The sequence below is a fragment of the Acanthochromis polyacanthus genome, chromosome 9 (assembly GCF_021347895.1).
Source record: "Acanthochromis polyacanthus isolate Apoly-LR-REF ecotype Palm Island chromosome 9, KAUST_Apoly_ChrSc, whole genome shotgun sequence".
NCBI classification, from domain to species: Eukaryota; Metazoa; Chordata; class Actinopteri; family Pomacentridae; genus Acanthochromis; species Acanthochromis polyacanthus.
Genome location: NC_067121.1, coordinates 7,823,405 through 7,844,108, shown reverse-complemented (window position 1 = coordinate 7,844,108; position 20,704 = coordinate 7,823,405). Strand labels below are relative to the sequence as shown.

The 20,704-nt window shown below is 41.2% G+C and overlaps 1 protein-coding gene and 5 non-coding genes across 6 annotated transcripts in view; 5 read left to right on the top strand and 1 right to left on the bottom strand.

Moving 5' to 3' along the window:
* Positions 1 to 20,704, bottom strand: part of LOC110963797 (ATP-dependent 6-phosphofructokinase, platelet type-like) — a 58,026-nt gene that overhangs the window by 36,704 nt on the left and 618 nt on the right. Inside the window, 6 exon segments of the mRNA XM_051953101.1 lie at positions 5,182 to 5,290; positions 5,557 to 5,601; positions 6,655 to 6,820; positions 6,904 to 7,093; positions 9,840 to 9,917; positions 12,346 to 12,419. Of these exon segments, the coding sequence (XP_051809061.1) occupies positions 5,182 to 5,290; positions 5,557 to 5,601; positions 6,655 to 6,820; positions 6,904 to 7,093; positions 9,840 to 9,917; positions 12,346 to 12,419 (662 nt within the window).
* trnar-ucu (transfer RNA arginine (anticodon UCU)) lies at positions 1,144 to 1,235 on the top strand. The gene is given in 2 exon segments: positions 1,144 to 1,180; positions 1,200 to 1,235. It is a non-coding gene; the product is annotated as a tRNA-Arg (tRNA).
* On the top strand, positions 1,626 to 1,717 carry trnar-ucu (transfer RNA arginine (anticodon UCU)). Its single transcript is given in 2 exon segments — positions 1,626 to 1,662; positions 1,682 to 1,717. It is a non-coding gene; the product is annotated as a tRNA-Arg (tRNA).
* Positions 4,109 to 4,200, top strand: trnar-ucu (transfer RNA arginine (anticodon UCU)). The gene is given in 2 exon segments: positions 4,109 to 4,145; positions 4,165 to 4,200. It is a non-coding gene; the product is annotated as a tRNA-Arg (tRNA).
* trnar-ucu (transfer RNA arginine (anticodon UCU)) lies at positions 4,638 to 4,729 on the top strand. The gene is given in 2 exon segments: positions 4,638 to 4,674; positions 4,694 to 4,729. It is a non-coding gene; the product is annotated as a tRNA-Arg (tRNA).
* On the top strand, positions 7,461 to 7,552 carry trnar-ucu (transfer RNA arginine (anticodon UCU)). The gene is given in 2 exon segments: positions 7,461 to 7,497; positions 7,517 to 7,552. It is a non-coding gene; the product is annotated as a tRNA-Arg (tRNA).

The window sequence follows — 20,704 nt, the reverse complement described above, 5'->3', positions numbered from 1 at the left end:
TGCTTTCTCTTGCTTTTTTCTTTTTTGGAAGTTGCACTAGTAATCAGTGTAAATAATGGACACGGAATTAGCGCAGTTTGCTTTGATTTTTCTTCTATTTTTTAATCTACTGTCTGCATCGGTGATAGCAGACCCAGCACACAGCGATGACCCCGTTGTTTACTCTTGAGACCAGCTGTTAGCCCTCCGTAGCACTGCGAGGCTAACTGGTGAGAGGCCTGATGTCCCCCGCGAGCTTAAGAGGAGGAGAAGGGGAAGCCGTGCAATGGCAGAACGCCGCAACAGGAGGAGACGGTACAAACCCGTCCTCTCCTCAGTCATCACCGGGAATGTAAGATCCATCGGCAACAAGATGGATGAACTTACGGCGCTAACACGACACCAGCGGGAATATCGGCAGTGCAGCATCATGCTATTCACTGAGACATGGCTAACGGGGGTAACAGCGGACTCTAACGCTGTGTTGGATGGCTTTCAGTTGCTGCGGGTAGACCAGATGAAGGAGAGCGGTAAGAGGAAAGGAGGGGGACTGGCTGTGTTTGTTAATGATAGATGGTGTAACCCTGGGCACATCACTATCAAGGAAAAACTTTGCAGCAAGGACATTGAACTGTTAGCTGTTAGCATGAGACCATACTACCTGCTGAGGGAATTCTCGCATGTTATCGCGATAGCTGCGTACGTTCCTCCCTCTGCTGCAGAAACAGCACCCACAGGCCCTCTTCCTTATTACTGGGGACTTTAACCATGCCTCTCTGTCGTCCACACTCCCCACCTTCACACAATATATCACCTGCCACACTAGAGACGCTAAAATACTGGACCTTTTTTATGCCAAAACCGAGGAGGCATATACATCATCTCCTCTTCCACCACTTGGTAAATCTGACCATTACCTGGTTCACCTCCTTCCTGTGTACAAACCTGTGGTACACAGACAGCCAGCTGTCACCTGCATGGTCAAGAGATGGTCCGAGGACGCTGAGGAGACTCTCAAGGACTGTTTCGACACCACTATGTGGGAAGTGTTTTGTGAGGACCATGGGGAGGACATCGACAACCTCACTCACTGCATCACAGACTACATTAACTTCTGTGTGGATTACACTGTGCCGACCAGGACTGTATGCTGCTTTGGCAACAGGCTCTGTGGCGCAATGGATAGCGCGTTGGACTTCTAGCCAAGCACTTGAGAGGTGATTCAAAGGTTGTGGGTTCAAGTCCCACCAGAGTCGCAGTTTTACAAGCTGGGTGGAGCAGAAGCTTGGTTAGCAGGACTATTAACATATGCACCACAAAGCCAACAGTGTTTGTTTAATAAATGTCACTGCCAGAAGGGGGAGACACAAGTTAATTACAAGTTAATTACAAAATACTTATCATAGTCAATGTCATCTGAGTGGTTTGATTGTTAATGGATGTTAATGGAAGGTGTGTAGACAAACAACAAAGCAGTCACACTGTACCCTCACTGCCAAAAGGGGGCGATAAAAGACAATTACAAGTTAATTACATGTCATTTGAGTGAGTTTTTTTTGTCAATGGAAGTTGTGTAGAGAAACAATGAAGTGGTCACATTGTATATTTGAAGTGTCCATTCAAACAAGCTACATCCTATGGAAATGGGCTCTGTGGTGCAATGGATAGCGCATTGGACTTCTAGTCAAGCACTTGAGAGGTGATTCAAAGGTTGTGGGTTCAAGTCCCACCAGAGTCGCAGTCTTTCATGAACACAAATCATTCCTTCAACACATGAATCTTCATAATGAGTCTCTTATGGCTGTAAGCATGACTAAAGTTGGGTGTTAGAAGAAAATTCCTGCTTTTTGCCTTTGTTTCCTCTTAGAAGCTCCTCATTTCAAACCTACACTATTAGCTGCTGCTGTTTACTATGTTTTCCTGCTTCATTTTGGATCAGTAGCAGCTTCTACTGAGGTTCATGTGGACAGTTGTGCAGTTCAGTTGACTTGTAGTGTAACAATTGAGACATAAGCGGTCACACTATACCCTCACTGCCAGAAGGGGGGCGATAAAAGTCAATTACAAGTTAATTACACGTCATTTGCATGAGTTTTTTTGTCAATGGAAGTTGTGTAGAGAAACAATGAAGTGGTCATATTGTAGATTTGAATTACCCAAAGTTGTTTAAATCAATGCACTGGACTTTAAAAAAGTTCCTTGAAGACGTTTCACCTCTCATCCAAGAGGCTTCTTCGGTTCTGGTGGTGGTTGGTGTTGCCTCAGCTTTTAAACCTCTGTGAGGTGTGTTCAGGGCTATTATTCCAATGTCCAATACCAAGACTCTTCTGACGACTCGACGATGGTCGTTGTATCGGTGGGGGTCGTTGAAATGCACAGATGTCACTGAGCCCTAGTGTGCTAATGGTGGTCATTAGCATGAGTCTGCTGAGTAGCTCTTTTGGGGAGTTTTGAAAGGACCTGATTGTAAATTGGCGAAAGAGATGTCGCAGACCACCCCCCATCCCCCCATTCAGAGATGGCTTCTCTATTTAGACATGGATGGCTTCTTTCATTTCTCTCTCAAAACATCTGTCCACCCTGTCCAAAATCTGAACATTGGTGTCCTGAAACGAGTGTCCTTCTTCCTTAAGGTGAAGGAAGACTGCCGAATCCTGTCCTGAGAAACTGGCTCTCCTGTGTTGAGCCATGCACTTGCTAAGTGACTGTTTGGTTTCCCGTGTAGGGATCTGGGGACTCATTTATAAAGCTTGCGTACGCACAAAACAGGGCTAGAAAGTGGCGTACGCCACTTTCTACGCAAAGGTTGTGATTTATAAAAACAAACTTGGCGTGACAATGTGTGCACCGGTGCGCCAACCTTGATGCTTGATGCTTGCTTACGCACAAAACAGGGCTAGAAAGTGGTGTAAATCACAACCTTTGCGTAGAAAGTGGCGTACACTGTGTACGTTCTGATTTCTAAAAACAAACTTGGCGTGAGAATGTGCGCACCGGTGCGCCAACTTTGACGCTTGCTTACGCACATTTTGGAGACAGAGGGAAGTGGTGAATTGAAACCAGATTGATCTCAAACCTTTATTGTTATCACATATTAGACTTGTAGAGCCGGATAACCAGAAACCCTCATTGTTGTAGATGTTCATATAGTGCGCCATTCGGCCTACGACTGTATTTGCAGAACTATGTTCATATATCAACAGAGGCGGATTGAACGTTATTTCATTCGGTCGTTTGACCAAAGGGCCGGGCCACATCTGGGCCGGTGCGCTGATCTATATTAAATAGTTTTGCTTACTGGGCACCTGGTGCCTGTATAGCTCATCGGCTTAAGCAGGTAACTTGTTTACAGAGACTGGTCTCTGATGCAGTGGCCTGGGTTCAATTCCTGCCCCTGTCCCTCTTATGCATGTCTTCCCCCTACTCTTCTTCCAATTTTCTGTCACTCTTCACTGCAACTATCACAGTAAAAAGGCAAAAAAAGTAAATTATTTTGTTTATTTATCCATATGCGGCCGAATGGGATGAGCGTCCAACCATTAATCAGCCCTGTACAGGCACACAGGTCCACATGCGTCACACCACAACCACGCTCAGTGTAGGGAAAAGACTGCAGGCCGGCGCTGTGTAAAATGCCGTGGATCCAGCAGCTTATTTATATACAGATACATTCATGAGTTACTTTGCATTGACCATTCATGGTAAAATGTGGGTGTGTTGTGGGCGGGATGTGAGGTGGATCCACCTGTGCAATCTTCCAGCTGGTGTGTGATTATAAAGGGGAAATTGCGTGCAGCAGTTTTATAAATCAGGGGCGAAGGGCATACGCCCATTTCAGATTTTCGGCGTACGCAAACTTTTAGTATGGATCCTACGCAATGTTTTATAAATGAGGCCCCAGAGCATTCCTCGCTGCATTTAACTGCATACACCAGGTTGCTCTTCTGGCTGTGTGTTGTGGGGTCTTTTGGGTGGACCAGTCTTTGCCTGAGGGTGTTATTTTGCTTAAAGAAGACAGGGATCTCATGTTTGTTGGTAGATGTCTCTGAATTTCACAGTATACTGGAGTTTAAACGCTAGTTTCTGTGGCGACACCAGTAGTGACAAAGATGGAGACATTACAGGAAAGGGCTCTGTGGTGCAATGGATAGCACATTGGACTTCTAGTCAAGCACTTGAGAGGTGATTCAAAGGTTGTGGGTTCGAGTCCCACCAGAGTTGCAGTTTTACAAGCTGGGTGGAGCAGAAGCTTGGGTAGCAGGACGATTGACATATGCATGGGCACATTCAAGTCATCATCAAACAAGTTCATGCAATGCTGATTGAGCCTATCAGGCAAGAACAGATTGACAGGAACCAAGAACAGAGATCATATTAGTTTCTCCTCATTGATTCCCTGAAAAGTCCAGGATAGACTTTAAAATCCTGCTTTTTACATATAAAACTCTTAATGACCGAACTCCACCATATCTTCAAGATCTTATTGCACCATATTCTCCCAACAGAGAGATTTATTCACAGACTGCAGACTTACTGGTGGTTCCCCGAGTTTCCAAAAGCAGAATGAGAGGCAGAGTCTTCAGTTATCAGCTCCTCTGGTGTGAAAACAGCCCCCAGTTTTGGCTGTCGATTCAAACAAGCTACATCATACAAAAATGGGCTCTGTGGCGCAATGGATAGCGCATTGGACTTCTAGTCAAGCACTTGAGAGGTGATTCAAAGGTTGTGGGTTCGAGTCCCACCAGAGTTGCAGGTCTCATGTTTTCTCATAATGTACAACCTCTCATGGATTGAAGCACCACTGTAGTTCAGTTTCATGACAAAATTCCTGCTTTTCTCTCTTAGTAGCTGGTGCTCAGTCCAGATTCCTCTCAGAAATTTGTTTTCTCTGATGAGACATTTAGGGAGACAACTCCGCACTGCAAATCTACAGTTAGCTGCTGTTGTTCGCTTTGATTTCAGCAGTTTTAGGTTTGAATTGATGTTCTACTTTCTGCTCATTAACATTTATTAACAACTCATTTGTAGTAGCAACATTGCTTCTGTTATTTTATGTTCTGAGCAGATAATAATAAATTATTCACCATATTTGCAACAGAAATTACTAAAAGGGCAGCTGTGGTAACTGGTCTGTTGGGATTTTGCATTAATGCAATGATTCAAAGTGAGTTAAAAAGCAAAGTGTGTGCTTGTTTGTGTTACCTCAGACAGTTTCTGACACATGCTGTCCTCCCAGCCATCTTCAGGAGGCATTTCTGGGATGAAAACCCAGTCGGCTCCACATGCCAGGGCGCTCACCAGGGCCAGATATCTGCACAAACGCACACATATTTTAACTGCTCTTTAATGTTTTCTGACACATATTTAAATCTGGACACATGCATGGGAGAATATTTCTACATTCTGCATGTTTACAGAGAAATGATATATTCAAAGCAGAAGATAAGCATCCAGATACCTCAAATGAAGAAAAATCTTGTGTGCCGTATGTATTGCATGCAGTGGCAGATATAATATACAGTATATGTCCTTCAGTGTGTGGTGTTTATGTGTTTTTACATAAATAACAGTGCGTACCCGCAGTGTCTGCCCATGACCTCCAGCACAAACGTCCTCTGGTGGCTGGAAAAAAAAAAACAAAGAATGTCAAAAACAAGAAAAAGCTCCCTGCAGATTGACCTGTTAAACCAGGTCAGTCATTAAACGCTTTACTCTGAACCTTATTATACCCATGCAAGACATTTCTGTGGGACTTTCAGGGATGCTGGCAGTTATACATCGATGGTTCTGGGGGTGTTATTGTGAATAACTTACAAAAACTGCTGTCTATACTACCATTTCAAAGTTTGGGGTCACTCAGACAATTTAATGTTTTCCATGAAAATTCCCACTTTTATCCATGAGCTAACATAACTGCACAAGAGTTTTCTAATCATCAATTAGCCTTTCAACACCATTAGCTAACACAATGTAGCATTAGAACACAGGAGTGATGGTTGCTGGAAATGTTCCTCTGTACCCCTATGGAGATATTCCATTAAAAATCAGTCATTTCCAGCTAAAATAGTCATTTACCACATTTACAATGTCTACAGTGTATTTCTGATTCATTTAATGCCACCTTCATTGAAAAAATGGCTCCTCTTTAAAAAATAAGGATATTTCTAAGTGACCCCAAACTTTTGAACAGTAGTGTATGTCTGTCTTCAAGCTCCAGTCGTGCCTTTTTATATCAAACCATCAAGTCTTTTTAAGTCTTTTCTTGTTATGCCATGTTTTGTTGTATCATTAGGATTTTTCATTCAGGCTTTCTAGCATCTTGTTATATCTTGATAAGTGTAATTCTCTTTTTTCCTGAAGTGGCGATCAATAAAAGATTTCTTATTTTAAAAAAGGTCAGGATTTATCATCAAATGGTGACTGAGTATTTAAACAACTGATGAAATTACATCATGACAGTTACAATAATAACTGTGGCCCTTCATCATCTATCAGTTATCTTTCTGTTAAAGAGAGTAAAAAGAGTTAGTGGGACAGATTCACTCTTAAAGTCAATGTACGTATGTCAAGTGATGTACTGTTCTTCATCTCTGCTAGTTACCATCCCAGAAGAAGTTATTGTACTTTAACTTTAATATGAGGTTCAAAAACAAAGTTCTCTCAGGATTGGTTCACCTCTGAGCAGTGGTCATGATGGCGTCTACCACCTCAATGATCCGGTGCAGAGCCGAGTCAGTGCCGATGGTCATGTCGGTGCCGCAGAAGTCGTTGTCAATGGAGCCGACCATCCCGACAATGTGGAGCGCAGAGTTCTTCTGTGCGGCTTCCTCATCAATCAAACCTGAAGGAACACATTTTACACCCATGAAGTCAGGAGTTTTACGGTACGTGGAGTTACTGGACAGTCGTGCAGGAAGCAGTCACCTTGCTGCTGCAGCTCCGTCAACAGTCCACTCCACTCCTCCCTGAACAGGTTGGCTCCGGTAAGGCTGCCGTCTCCACCAATCACACACAGGTTGGTGATGCTGCGCTGCACCAGGTTGTGAGCAGCCTTAAGGCGGCCTTCGTGGGTCCGAAACTCTTTACAGCGAGCGCTGCCGATGACTGTACCTCCCTGAAGGAAACAGGAATTATCAGAATCAGGAGAATCCTGCAATTACACCCCACAAAAAATGTCTCTGTGGTGCAATGGATAGTGCATTGGACTTCTAGTCAAGCACTTGAGATGTGATTCAAAGGTTGTGGGTTTGAGTCCCACCAGAGTTGCAGTTTTACAAGACAATTCTGTGGGACTGACTCTTTAAGCTGGAATTTGGGATGTGTACATATAAATAAGGACATTCAAATCAAACAAGGCAATTCAGTGCTGGTTGACCCTAAGCAGTTGGTAGATGTCTCTGAATTTCACAGTATGCTTAAGTTTAAACTCTAGTTTCTGTGGCGACAGCAGTAGTGGCAAAGATGGAGAAATTACAGAAAAGGGCTCTGTGGCGCAATGGACAGCGCATTGGACTTCTAGTCAGGCACTTGAGAGGTGATTCAAAGGTTGTGGGTTCGAGTCCCACTAGAGTTGCTCTTCTGCAAGACAATCACTGCTGAGAATCCTGTCTCAGGGTGATGCTGAAAAACTAGGGAATGGATTTGTAATTTCTCATTATCAGAAGGTTCCAATAACTCCCTGAAAAACCTCTAGCTGATTGACAGGCATCAAGAACAGAGATCATATTAGTTTCTCCTCATTGATTCCCTGAAAAATCCAGGATAGACTTTAAAATCCTGCTTTTAACATATAAAACTCTTAATGACCAAACTCCACCATATCTTAAAGATCTTATTGCACCATATCCTCTTAACAGAGATATTTATTCTCAGACTGCAGGCTTACTGGTGGTTCCCCGAGTTTCCAGAAGCAGAGTGAGAGGGAGAGTCTTCAGTTATCAGCTCCTCTGTTGTGGAATCAGCTCCCAGTTTGGGTTCAGGAGGCAGACACCCTCTCTACTTTAATAAAAACTTATAGTTAGGACTCCTCAGGATCACTTGAGCTATAAACCACCATTACACCTCACTAACTTTGAGTTTCCCCTGAAGTCTTGTGTTTGTTCTCTGGATCTAGAGCTACACATCTCAGATCTGCAGTTTCTGGCCTCACCAAGCTCAAAAGCGTTCATTGTTCTCTTTGTATTGATTTTTGTTCTCCATCTGCAATCCTTCCATCCCCTCCCCCATCATTCCCATTCTCACCCCAACCAGTAGACTGGTTGGGGTGAGAATGGGAAGCTCAGGCTTTCCTGAGCCTGGCTCTGTCCCAGGGTTTTTTTCTTCTTGTTAAATGCTTTTTTTGGTTCCTTCTCAATGTTGTCGCAGTACTCCAGCAAGGCAGTTCATTCCCCCATATAGCACTGTCAAGAACGTAGCCTTTTTTTGTAGAAATGCAGCATTTGTTTATTTATTAGTTATTGATGATCGGAAATCACCAAAACATAGAATTAAATATAGATGTACCCACAAACAAAATGACCTTGGGCTGAGCACAGGCATGTGTTATGCATGTGTATGCTATGTACAGATACCGAATCACATGACCTAAAAATGTAGCGTGTGGTGTGAACTGATGGGGCTCGGAAACAACCCTACAAATTAATCAACTGTTCCTTGTATCATTTTCGACGGATAAGTCCTGACAAGTTCACAATGGTGGATTTGTAGTAGGATCGCAATCATGTGATCATCAGCAGGCAGCTGACGTAGTGTTCACTTGTTGTCATATGGTGCTCTATTCGACTCGGTTAGTGAGGTTTTCCATTAGGACGCAGCACGTGGTACCAGGTAATATTTTAGTACCTCCTCAGCCAGGGTTTCAAGCGAGCTGAGTCGAGCCAATAATGTAACGTACAGAGTGTAGGCCACTGATTGGACAGGGAACGATGACACATGAGAGCAACGCCTTCACGAAAACCAGAGAGTCTTTTGTGACTTCAAGAAACTTTTACATTACTTATCCCATTGGTGGCAAGCTCACTTTAAACAAACGTTTATATTTTGAAAGTAACGTTGTTGTCTCCTGCATGCAGACAATAAGCTAGCTAGTTAGCCATCCACGCGAACTCCGTGGCTGGGCTGCCGTGCTATGACGACTCCACCCACAATGAGGTGGTACGTGATTGTAATGGAAAACGGCCTAAACCGAATCGAGCAGAGAAGGTGCTAGTGGAAAAGTGCCTATAGTTACAGTGACGCCGTGCCGCTATCTCGCAATGATACAGAAATCTTTAACAAATCCATGGATCCAGACTATAAGCTGCATCACTGCCAAAATCTAATTACTTGGTCCTTGTGTCATTTCTGCCCTTCCCTGAAAATTTCATCCAAATCTGTTATTCTGTTTTTTTGAGTAATGTTGCTAACAGAGAGACAGACAGACAGACAAATGTACTCCGATCGTCACAGAACTCCTCCGAGTTCCTTGGCGGAGTAATAAACCTGAATTGAAATGAACATCATTTAAACTCTTATCATAGATTTAAATCATCAAGCTTTCACTGCTGGTTATTTAATCCACCAGATTTTTTTTCTCTGCCACTCCGAACACAACCCACTTTAGACGATGAAAGTCTGATTACAATAACACTGAAAAGGTTTAATTCACTCACAGACTCATTTGGCTCGAAGCTGAAAGCTTTGTGTCGCTTTCAGTGACCATCAACACAACAGACATTTCACTGCGCTGGCATAAACACTGCTGAGGTCCTCTTTCACAAAGCATTTCGTGCTGCTAGAATATCAGCAGCGCTCAGTCAGCTTCATTAGTGCAAACTGGATTTATTTCAACATCTGAAACAGCAGCAGGAAGCTCTGCTCACCACTTGCAGCATGCTGGAGACGCTTTCCCACGTCGCCTCCTTGATGTTGTCTCCACCGTCCACCATTCCCTGGTAGCCCTGAGAGAGGACACAAAGCAGATATTCTCAGGATTTCTCATCATACGTCAACCTAAAGTCAGTTTAGAACAACTCAGCAAGAAGAAAGCAACAAATCATCACATTTAAGAAGCTCAAATCTACACAAGTTTGGCATTTTCCTTGGAAATGACTCAAATATTCACATAATCAGGAAGATGGTGGTCAGTAAATTTACATTTTGATAAATAAAACAGTTAACTGACAAACAGACACAGTCCTGAATATGTTTAAAAGCCACAAAACCAAAGCTGAATAAGAGTTTTTGCCACAAGTTATGACTTTAATGCCCCTGCCAAAATAAAAGCGTCAGCTACCATTACTCAGCTGATTGCTGATGGTTGATGACAGTCTGCACCTGGTAATCTGATTACATCCGCCAGAGACCAGATCACGTCTGTCTGCTGTCGCGACATTCAAAACTGATCATACATCCTTGGAATATCAATGGACTCCCAGACAAAGGAGAGATTTTTTGTTGCTTCACCGTTCAGATATTTAATTTGTGCTGCAGCGTCACGGTTAGTTTGAGCACATTTGTTTCATTTAAGAAGCAAACGGAGTTCTGTGTGATGCATGAAGGAAACGCCACAGAAATCTGGGTGAGTTGCATGAAAAAATGGTGGATTTTCATATCTATACATGCTCAGATTCTGCTAGTGATTTATTTTTATATAACGACTCAGTACTTATGGATTTAATTTGGGCCTGATCAAATTAACAAAATTCTAAAATACAAGATATTTTCTTGTGAAATGGTAATTATTGTATTTCTGTTTATGTTATTGTCATCTGTGTGTCACCAAACTCAACACAATGATCAGACTATCAAACAAACTGATGATACATAATACAATACCTGTATGAATTCCAGTATTTAACTTCTATCTTATTATTTATGATCTACAAATACAATTGGAGCCTATAAGTCGGTTAATTTTGTCTCCTGGGGCAGTTTATACAGATTAAAAGGGTTAAAATGGTTCCTTCACTGCAGTTTGAAGTAGATATTTGGTCGTGAAAATGCACTAAAGTGGGCTTTACAATGAAAAAATGACAATAAACGGTATATTTTGCGGACAGTATCAGCTGCAGGAAAGAAACATTTAAAATACACAACATTAAAACTGCCTGGATAATAAAGTGGAGGTTCTTCTGGAGATCTGGAGAATTTGGAGTCGACACCTTGAACCCCAAACATTCCTGGACAGTGTTTGTTGTGTAGCAGGACACACTCAGCAACTACGTTTAAGTACATGCCAAAGTAAAATCCACATGAATGCAGATTTACCAGCAGCAAATGTCCACCTGCATCACATTTCTCCTTATTAGTCACATTCTGCCCATCAAGCATCCAGCTGATTGTGACTCAAACATGGTTCCTCAGACCAGGCTTGCTTCTTCCACTGATCCACGGTCCAGTTCTGACACTAACTTGTCCACTGTAGCTGCTTCTTTCAGCTCCGTCAGCATCAAACTCAGCACTTCCTGTGTTTTGACACCTTTCTGTTGTTGTCAGTGTCAAGGTTTGGAGCTCTGCTCTGGGATCAGACCAGCTGAACATCCTGGTGCTGCTTCGCTGGTTCTCCTTCTTTGGACCACTCTGAACTCTCATGCTGCTTATTTTTCCTGCTTTCAACACTTAAACTCCAAGAACTGACTGTTTCTTTGCTAATAAACCCCAACTCTTTACAGGAGCCACTTTAGCAAGAAAATCTGTGTTTTTACGTCATCTGTCACTGGTTTTAATGTTTGGTGTCTTTGGATGAGGTCGAATAAAATCTTATAAACTCAGCCTACAAAGACCACGTAACTACATTATCGAGTGGAGCAAATATCATCCATCCATCCATTCTCTATACACCGCTTTATCCTCACTGGGGTCACGGGGGGTGCTGGAGCCTATCCCAGCTGACTCGGGCGAAGGCAGAGGACACCCTGGACAGGTCACCAGTCTGTCACAGGGCTACATCTACAGACAAACAATCACACTCACACCCACACCTACAGGCAATTTAGAATAATCAATTAACCTCAGCATGTTTTGGGACTGTGGGAGGAAGCCGGAGTACCCGGAGAAAACCCACGCATGCACAGGGAGAACATGCAAACTCCATGCAGAAAGATCCCAGGCCCACCCTGGGATCTTCTTGCTGCAAGGTGAAAGTGCTAACCCATACACCACTGTGCAGCCCCGAGCAAATATCAAAGAATCAAATTTTACTTTAATTTCACCTAATGCAAAAAAATTTTTTGATTTCACATTTCAAGACTTTAAAAATAAAACTAATCTAACTTTTTAAGGTCAGTCAGTTACAGACAGCAGGTTACCATCAGGTCTTGGAGCTCTCGTCAGTATTAATTTATCTCACTGCTGAGTGTTTCAGACCCTCCTGAGGCCTCGTCTCACCTCATGGATGAAGTAGACTTTCGCTCCGACGTAGATTCCCATCCGGACGACGGCCCGGACGGCTGCGTTCATTCCTGCAAATAAAGACAGAAAAATCTGTGGCTGCTACAGAAACAAACACTGTTTCAGATTTAACAGGTTGGGAAATGAATCGAGTGAATCGGTGTTTGTTTTTCCCCAAAACAAAGGTTTGTGATCTTAAAGATGGTTTTGAGGAAGAGTTTTGGTGTCAACTAATACAGAAACTGCTTCTGTTCAGACGTGAAACCAAGTGACGTGTTGAACAAAACTGTGATGCAGATGTTTGTCCACTTAGGATAAATTACTGAAATAAATAAACTAAAATAAGACTAGAACAGAACAGGAAAATGTCATGCTGGCAATTATAGCGAGGAAATAAGCGATATCACACTTGAATATTCTTTAAAGAGAGATATTCCAACCATTAAAAACAGAGAGAGATGATATCAGACAGAGCAGGAGACAGCAAGGTCACAGCAGACGGACGCTCCCTGAGGATCTGCTGCCAAAACACACAAGTGTCAGCCGGAGCAAAATTAGAAACAGGACAACCAAGAAATCTCAGACCGAGACTGAGATCACAGCGACTCAACAGCTTTATAATTTTAATTAAAAAAAAGCGGGGACATCTCGGTGATGTTCTGTTTCTGTTTGAAGATTAAACCTCAGTTGAAACAGAAGTTTCTAACCATGTTTTTGCTCCTGACACCTGTTGTTTGTTCAGTATGACAAGGTTTTAAACCATAAATCATAAAAAAGTAAAAAAAAAATAAAGTTGGATTTTTTTTTGCTTCTTTTACAAAAACTGAGAAAAAATTTGATACTTTACTTCACACACGTTAGACTTGTTTTTAAAGCACTGCCTGCAGTTCAACTGAATATTAGCAGGACTTTTTAAAGAATCTGGTGTGAACATTATTATTTTTTTCAAATCTTGAAGTAAGATAAGTAGAATAAAATGATTTTGACGGAATATGTCGTGATTTTTATGCTTCTGTTTGTTTTTTTTATATGACAGCTCTGATAAATGATGCAATTTTGCAGTTTATTTGCAGCCGTTACTGATCCTATTGGAAAATGTGGATTTATAAGCTAAGCAAACAAAAAAATCAGAGGTTTCTTGACTTTTTTCGTCAATGAACTGAACAAAAATTACGATTGCAAGTTCAGTTTTCAATAAATGAAGCTGAGAAGAAGCCAGAACCAGATGAAATGTGGAATTTTTGAATCACAAAACCTTAAATTATTATAGTTTTTTCTTTGACTCAACCTTTAGCGTGTAGAAAAGCCCCCCAGAGATTACAGGTGACTGTTAGAAAGAGCAGCTCCCTAAGAATTATCTCCCTGATTACGAAGGACGGCGGTTTGTTGCATCTTGCTGAAGCTCGGAGCTCAGCAGGCTCAAGCTGCCCGTCGCAGCCGGATCCATTCTGTGGCCAGAACTTTCCTCCCACGCCAGAAGCTGCTAACGACACATCCTATTCACTGGTAGAATGTGGATGTGGCTACTTCTTGGGTTGTGATATTCAGGAGCTCATTTCACTGAGCCTGGCAGAGCATAAGGGCCAAAAACAAAAAACAAAGTGTTATCTTGCCTTATTGAACCTAAACTGAACTGTCACCACATGTTCTGGTGATCCACAGCAATCAATCAAATATGTGCACATTCCTTCCAGATCATTGTGTGATTTAAACAATGTATTCCTGCTGTTTACCTTCTTTAATTAAGACCCACCATTGACAAGTCCGCCAGGACATATTTTTACATTTTTACATGCTGTAGTGCCATTTTTTGGAGTATTTTTATTTGGTTTAAATAAAAATAATCCTTATATCCCAGGTTTTAAAAAAATGAATTGATTTATGTCTTAATTACTACAAAAAATGCTTAAAAATGCAATAAACCTTAAGAAAATGAAAATCCCTTTTGTTTTTTCATATAAATTCCAAAATGCAGAAACTGGACAGCTGTACCCCTCAAATTTGTAAATGTAAAAAAGTTGCACAATATCCTTTGGAACAACAGGAAATTTATTTGGAGTCTGCACATCATTTGGTTTTTAGATATGGTCAATTTTGTAACCTGGAAAAAAAGCAAAAATAAACAACAAAGAGACAACATTAACATCAAAACAAATCATTTACAATAATGCAATCAATATCTAAGTGTGTCAGACACTTATCAACACACATATGTTATGTACAAAACCATGGTCAGACCATAGACTACTTTCTATGGCTGGAGCTGGGCCCCTTCCTCTCCCTCTGCCTCTCGCTGGGGTACCAGGAGATCAGGAGACCTTCATTCCTCCTCCTCCTCCTTCCCCACATTGTAAACGCTGCACACAGAAAAAGTTACTTAGTACGTCAGATGTGCGCAGCAAATGACTTGTAATAACGATGCGTATTTTGCGCTGAATGCTTTCGGTAGTGTTACATTTTACTTTCTTTACTGTTCTCCAACTCAAAACAAACATCTTCTCATGAATATAGACTTACATGTCACTGGAATTATCAATTCCTTTGGCTTCATCTGCGGTGTAACGGAATCCGGGCCAGACGAGGGTCTGGACTCTTCATCTGACGTGTGACAGGTCGTGGCCACATCGTGATCACGTTTTTTTCAATGTAGGAAGTCCTCCAAATACCCGTAGTGTGGTTTATATAGAGTTTTGTTGTGTGTGCTTTATTGGGTAGTTTTACAAACCCATCACTGCAATGAAAAAGCGCCCTGAGACCTGGTGAATGTGTGAAATGTTAGTGTAACTCCCCTGATTTCATATGCAAAAAGAATGATTGATCTATCTTATCTGGTTTCAAATCTACAGCCAATCAAAAATTAATATGCGCACTATAGCGCCGGCGCTACGCTCAGGGGTTAAACACAGGCGTGAACTAACCGTGACGTCACCCGAGAAAATGAAGCCCGGATTTTGCTACTTCCTGGTCGCCATTTTGGATTTTTTGGAGCCAGTGACGTAAAAAGCGTCATCAAACAGACTGGACCGGAGAGCAACTAGGGGCAGGACCAGTCTATGGACGGGCCAGACTGAGAGCTGAAGACTCTCTTATCCCGCCCACATTTTACGGCAGAGGCTTCTGTTGCTGATTTCAGAATTCAGCCTCCGCTAACAACGTTATCTTCCACAAATTGAATGGGATAGCTAACCGAGATGAGATGTCGGCTAAAGCTAGCACTCGGCGGATAGCTAGCGTAATTAACAAGGTGCATCAATGCCGAATGTCTCTTTTTTAGGCCACGACACCTCAGAAAAAAGACCAATTTTTGGGGTACACTGTACACATCATATTTAACGGTAAAATTGCATATGAAACGCAAACATTTACTTACCGGAAAAACTGGATAATGGAACCCTTTGAGGGTCTGTTAGTGCAATTAACGGAGGAACAAGTCATGGCTAAAGTAAACGACAACTAATAATAACAAGTCAACAAACTGGAAATCTGTGGAAAATAACAATAATTAGAGGACAACTTAATCTAAATGTGAATGAAAGCCAAGTTCCACAGAATAAGCCTGCTGAAAGCCTCGCCCTAAAGGATCTGTCAATCATTCCAGACAAGACTGTCTATCAAGTACAGCCACGCCCCCTAGCTCCGCCAACTTGAACGATTTATTTAAAATTCAGATCGGCCACCCGATCTCTCATTTTGACCATGAAAACTAACGGGAAAAAAATCCTGAGCTGGAGAAAGTCAGTCTATCAAATTTTATTTTTTCCAGTGATGAATTGGGGTCTATGGAGCAAAAGCTTGTCGGAGCCAACCCTAGCGGACGGCGTGATATTGCAAGTTTTTGACACTTCCGGGTGGGCTTCATTTTTGGAGCCAGATGCTACGTCCATCTTTAGATACAGTCTATGGTTAAACAGCAACATGAGACTTCACACATCAGCAGAAACCAATCACGTGTGTAAATACATTATATAATCTGAGGCAAGTAAGCAGTAACAGTGTTTTCTGAAGGTTCTGAAAAGGTTTCGTGAAAACAAAGTAGTCACAAAACTAGAAATCTGTATGAAATAGAGGCATTTGGTCGTAAATTAGAAAAACAGATTGTTTTGCGTATTTTACAAGAAAATTCAAGAAGAAATTAAATAGAAACAGCACGTGCAACATTTATCTACGTGACAGTATTGTTTTCCACCATCCCCCCCCCCATCCCCCCCAAAAAAAAGACAGCTCGAAGTGCATCAAAAAGTCAAGAATCCCACATTTAAAATAACATCGATTATATAATCTCAGGCTAGTCAGCAGTAACGGTTCTCTGAGGGTTTTGAATCCGTGTATCATTTGTTCATTCGTTTTTCAAAATTAAACCAAAACCAAAAAAACGAAATAACGACTCGTTTTTTTCAATATTTGTTTCCAGACCCAAAATGAAAAAAACGATAACGAATCTTTTTTCCGATTTCCGATTTTGTGCACAATTGGAAAATGGACAAAACGGATAACACGGTTAGGGGGTCCGTGTATCATTCGACCATTCCAGTATTCCATTCAACCTGGCAAACGAAAAACAAAATAACCACTCGATATTTCGTTTTCCTGTTTTTTTGTATGACCAAAAATTGAGGGATTGGTGTTTGATTTCCGTTGTCCAACCCAAAACAGAACAAATAATAAACAGGAAAACCAAAACGAAATAATAACTCTAATTTAGCTATTATTGGTACCCATTTCCCAATGTGCTTTGCTCGCGCAACAGAGTAGACGCCGCTCGGGGTGCTGCGCAGCGAGAAATACGGCCGCCCTCTTGGTCCGGTCAGCTGCTCCACTCAGCGCTGTTCGACAGCGCATTTAATCCATCTTAACTCTGAATATTAAACTGATTTTCACGCGTTTTTTATTTTTATTTTTTTGCTGCCAACGTCATACATGTAGCTATGATACAGGACAAATGGTTCAGCGTATTTTAATATTCATAGCGGGATTAACAGTAATAGAATATTCTGATATTAAGCTCGACTGTAGACAGGTATTTTGCAAACACTGTAAACACACACACACACACACACACACACACACACACACACACACACACACACACACACACACACACACACACACACTAATATATGTTAGAGAAGCAGATAATGGCAGTAAAGTCAATTATTTTAATAATTTGAAGAGACAATATATGGTTACGCTATATAAACAAAATACTGACTAATGAACACATATTTCCATATAAAACAATGTGTGTGTATATATATATATATATATATATATATATATATATATATATACATATATATATATTTTTTTATCATTTTCTGATATCCATCCATCCATTCTCTATACACCGCTTCATCCTCACTAGGGTCATGGGGGGGTGCTGGAGTCTATCTCAGCTGACTCGAGCGAAGGCAGGGGACACCCTGGACAGGTCACCAGTCTGTCACAGGGCTACATATACAGACAAACAATCACACTCACATTCACACCTACGGACAATTTAGAGCAATCAATTAACCTCAGCATATTTTTGGACTGTGGGAGGAAGCCGGAGTACCCGGAGAAAACCCACACATGCACAGGGAGAACATGCAAACTCCATGCAGAAAGATCCCGGGCTTTTATCCCTTCAAATTATTGAAATAATGAGTGACTTCCATTAGCCTAGAAGAGAAACTCTGTGCTATGTTGATTTAGGGGTGCATCCTGTTTCTCACCACAGTGGTCAGATGTTGAGATCATATCCTTCACCAGAAGAGTAAAAAATGACCACTAGCCCATCATTCTGGGAGATGTTTGTATTGGCTGTGAACCTCCACAGGGAAACTATGGGGCCTGTTCAGATGCTGTCTTTTTATAATAAAATTATATTAAAAGCAACAGTGCCACCGAACGTGTTATTCAACCTCGGCACATCTAAGAGAAACCACGACAATAACTAAAACAAAAGATTGAACCTAAAGTTATTAAAAGGTTTTTTTCAAAATTTATTCACAAGAAACTGAGTTTGCAGATGTCACAAGCGGACAACGAAATGAGCAAAGAGCAAGATTTGGTTGTAAAAATAAAGAAAAGTCTGCTGTGTGGAAACAATTGGACCAAAAACGTGTTACACAACTGAAGAGTTTCACAATTTAAAACACACCTCTATGTGACAAGTCAGATCTAAACGCAATCCAAAGCAAAAATCTAGTTTAGGTGCTTTTGTTAGCGTTAGTCTGAGTGAGAAAGGTCATTTTTTAGCTTTTTTTTTTTTTTTATATTTTTTTTAATCTTTGGATGCATAAGTGAGTCAAAAATGACCCTGTGAGGTCGTTTTCTTGCAGTATCTTTGGAATGAAAGTTTTTATCATTTTATTTTCCAGCTCTTCCTCAAAAAACATGTTTTTGTCATCATTCAATTTCAATCTTTAAGCTATCTTTTACACTTTTAAAGAAATTGTAATTTTAGTATTACTACCCCAAGCTCTTTATCACTGATTATATCATACAAGAGGTGCTGCACAAACTTGGAAAAGAGTGAAAAAATGTCAGCAAAACAGATGCTGACATTCCTCTATTGATGTTCTGTCTAATATTCTTCTTTATCAATCATCAAAAATCTGCTATAAAGTGAAAAATAAGCATATTTCAAACATGAAATCAATCTTGTGGGGACAAAGATATACAAACAGCAATATAAGTGATTATTTTGAATCAAAAGGACAAAAAATGGTATAAAAACACGTTGATTCTTATACATTTCTCACTCATTTATGGAAAAGTGTATGGTCTCAAGTATCTAAGGGTTAATTTTGAAGGCCCCGCAATCACTCTTTAATGATTAAATCTTTCCAAATGCAGAAAAAGACTGCATTATTTCATATCACAACAATAATAGGGCAGAAAATACTGCATTTTCCCCCCCAATATGGTTCAGTTTCATCTCATCTGCTGCATATTTTACACATTTACAGCTGAAATCTAATCCAGGCCACCTGTCAGTGGCTTCAGTCGCAGACCTATCTTCATTTTCTGCTCGTTTAGTTTGAGTCCACATCAGAAAAGTCCCCTCACCTCATGAGTCTGTGACACATTTGCACGTTTCAAGGTGCAGTTATAATTAAACATCAGCTGCTGGATCATATGCTGGAACGCGCTGTAACCACAAAGCTCTGGCTCAGCTGCATCCCACATATCTGAGCTCCTTCCTGTCAGCCTATAGGCCTCCAGGTTATGTAACAGCAGCCATAGGAGTGCTGTTTATTTTACTGTGTTTTTATCCTCTGTAAAGTGACCTTGGGTGTTGTGAAAGGCGCTGCCAAATAAAATGTATAATTATTATTATTATTAGTAGTAGTAGTGCTGTTTGAAGCCACTGTGCTGCTTATAGATGGCTGTAAATGTCACAATGCTGATAAACCAGGGAGCGTTACTGCAAATACACCACTCTAAAGGAGGTCAAGACACTGATTTTAGTGACAAAAACACCAAATTCACATTTTATTCTCACTGTAGACACTTCATGAGTATTTATTTATAACATATAAACTAATTTAAAGAACAAAATGAGAGTAAATCCACATTAACTCCCCGTTTCCTTCTCTTGAACACATCACACGTCCCTGCTTACTCGCTGCTCCTCACGTAGGCGACATAAAGTGCCCGGAAATTCATACCGGAAGTTGCTATAGTTCTCCTTCCAAAAAAAAGCTCCGCAAAAAAACCGGTGCGACCGCGCTTTTACTATAAACCGGAAGTGGGTTGTTTTACGGCGGTGACTTGACGCTGGCATCACGACTCCGTGATGTAGGACACGATTTTACGCATCCACTGGCATGTATGAGGCTTTATTTATTTATTTATTTCTCCTCCTAGCAAAGTCGCTAAACGATTAAAGCTGCCGATAAATCAGATTTGACTCTTTGGAGGAAACTTTAACCGGCACAGATATTCACAGATCTGATGTGAATATTTGGGATTTTTATTATAAAATGAAGAGAAAATAAAATTAGTCTACATGGTAGGAACAAACAGTTTTCGGTGCACTTAGACCCAATCCTGCGGGCCTCCAGCCTCCACTCCTCACTGATCAGTGAGGGCTAATGGTTAGATTACATGGGATGCGCACGGGGACGCGCACTGAACCTGCGTAACATCTCAAGGTGCCAGGTGATGAAAAAATGCGTGAAAAGAGGAAATAAGCGTTATGTAAAGGACCACCTGTTGATGTTGGTGCAGATTTTTAAGAAGAGAAGCTGAACAGGTGTCTCTATAATTTCACTCCAGAACACTTCAGCATCCAGAAATAAATACCAGGAACGAGCTGCCATTAAAAAAGTACACCAGTAACAGGAAAAAAGATTTATTTTTATATCTG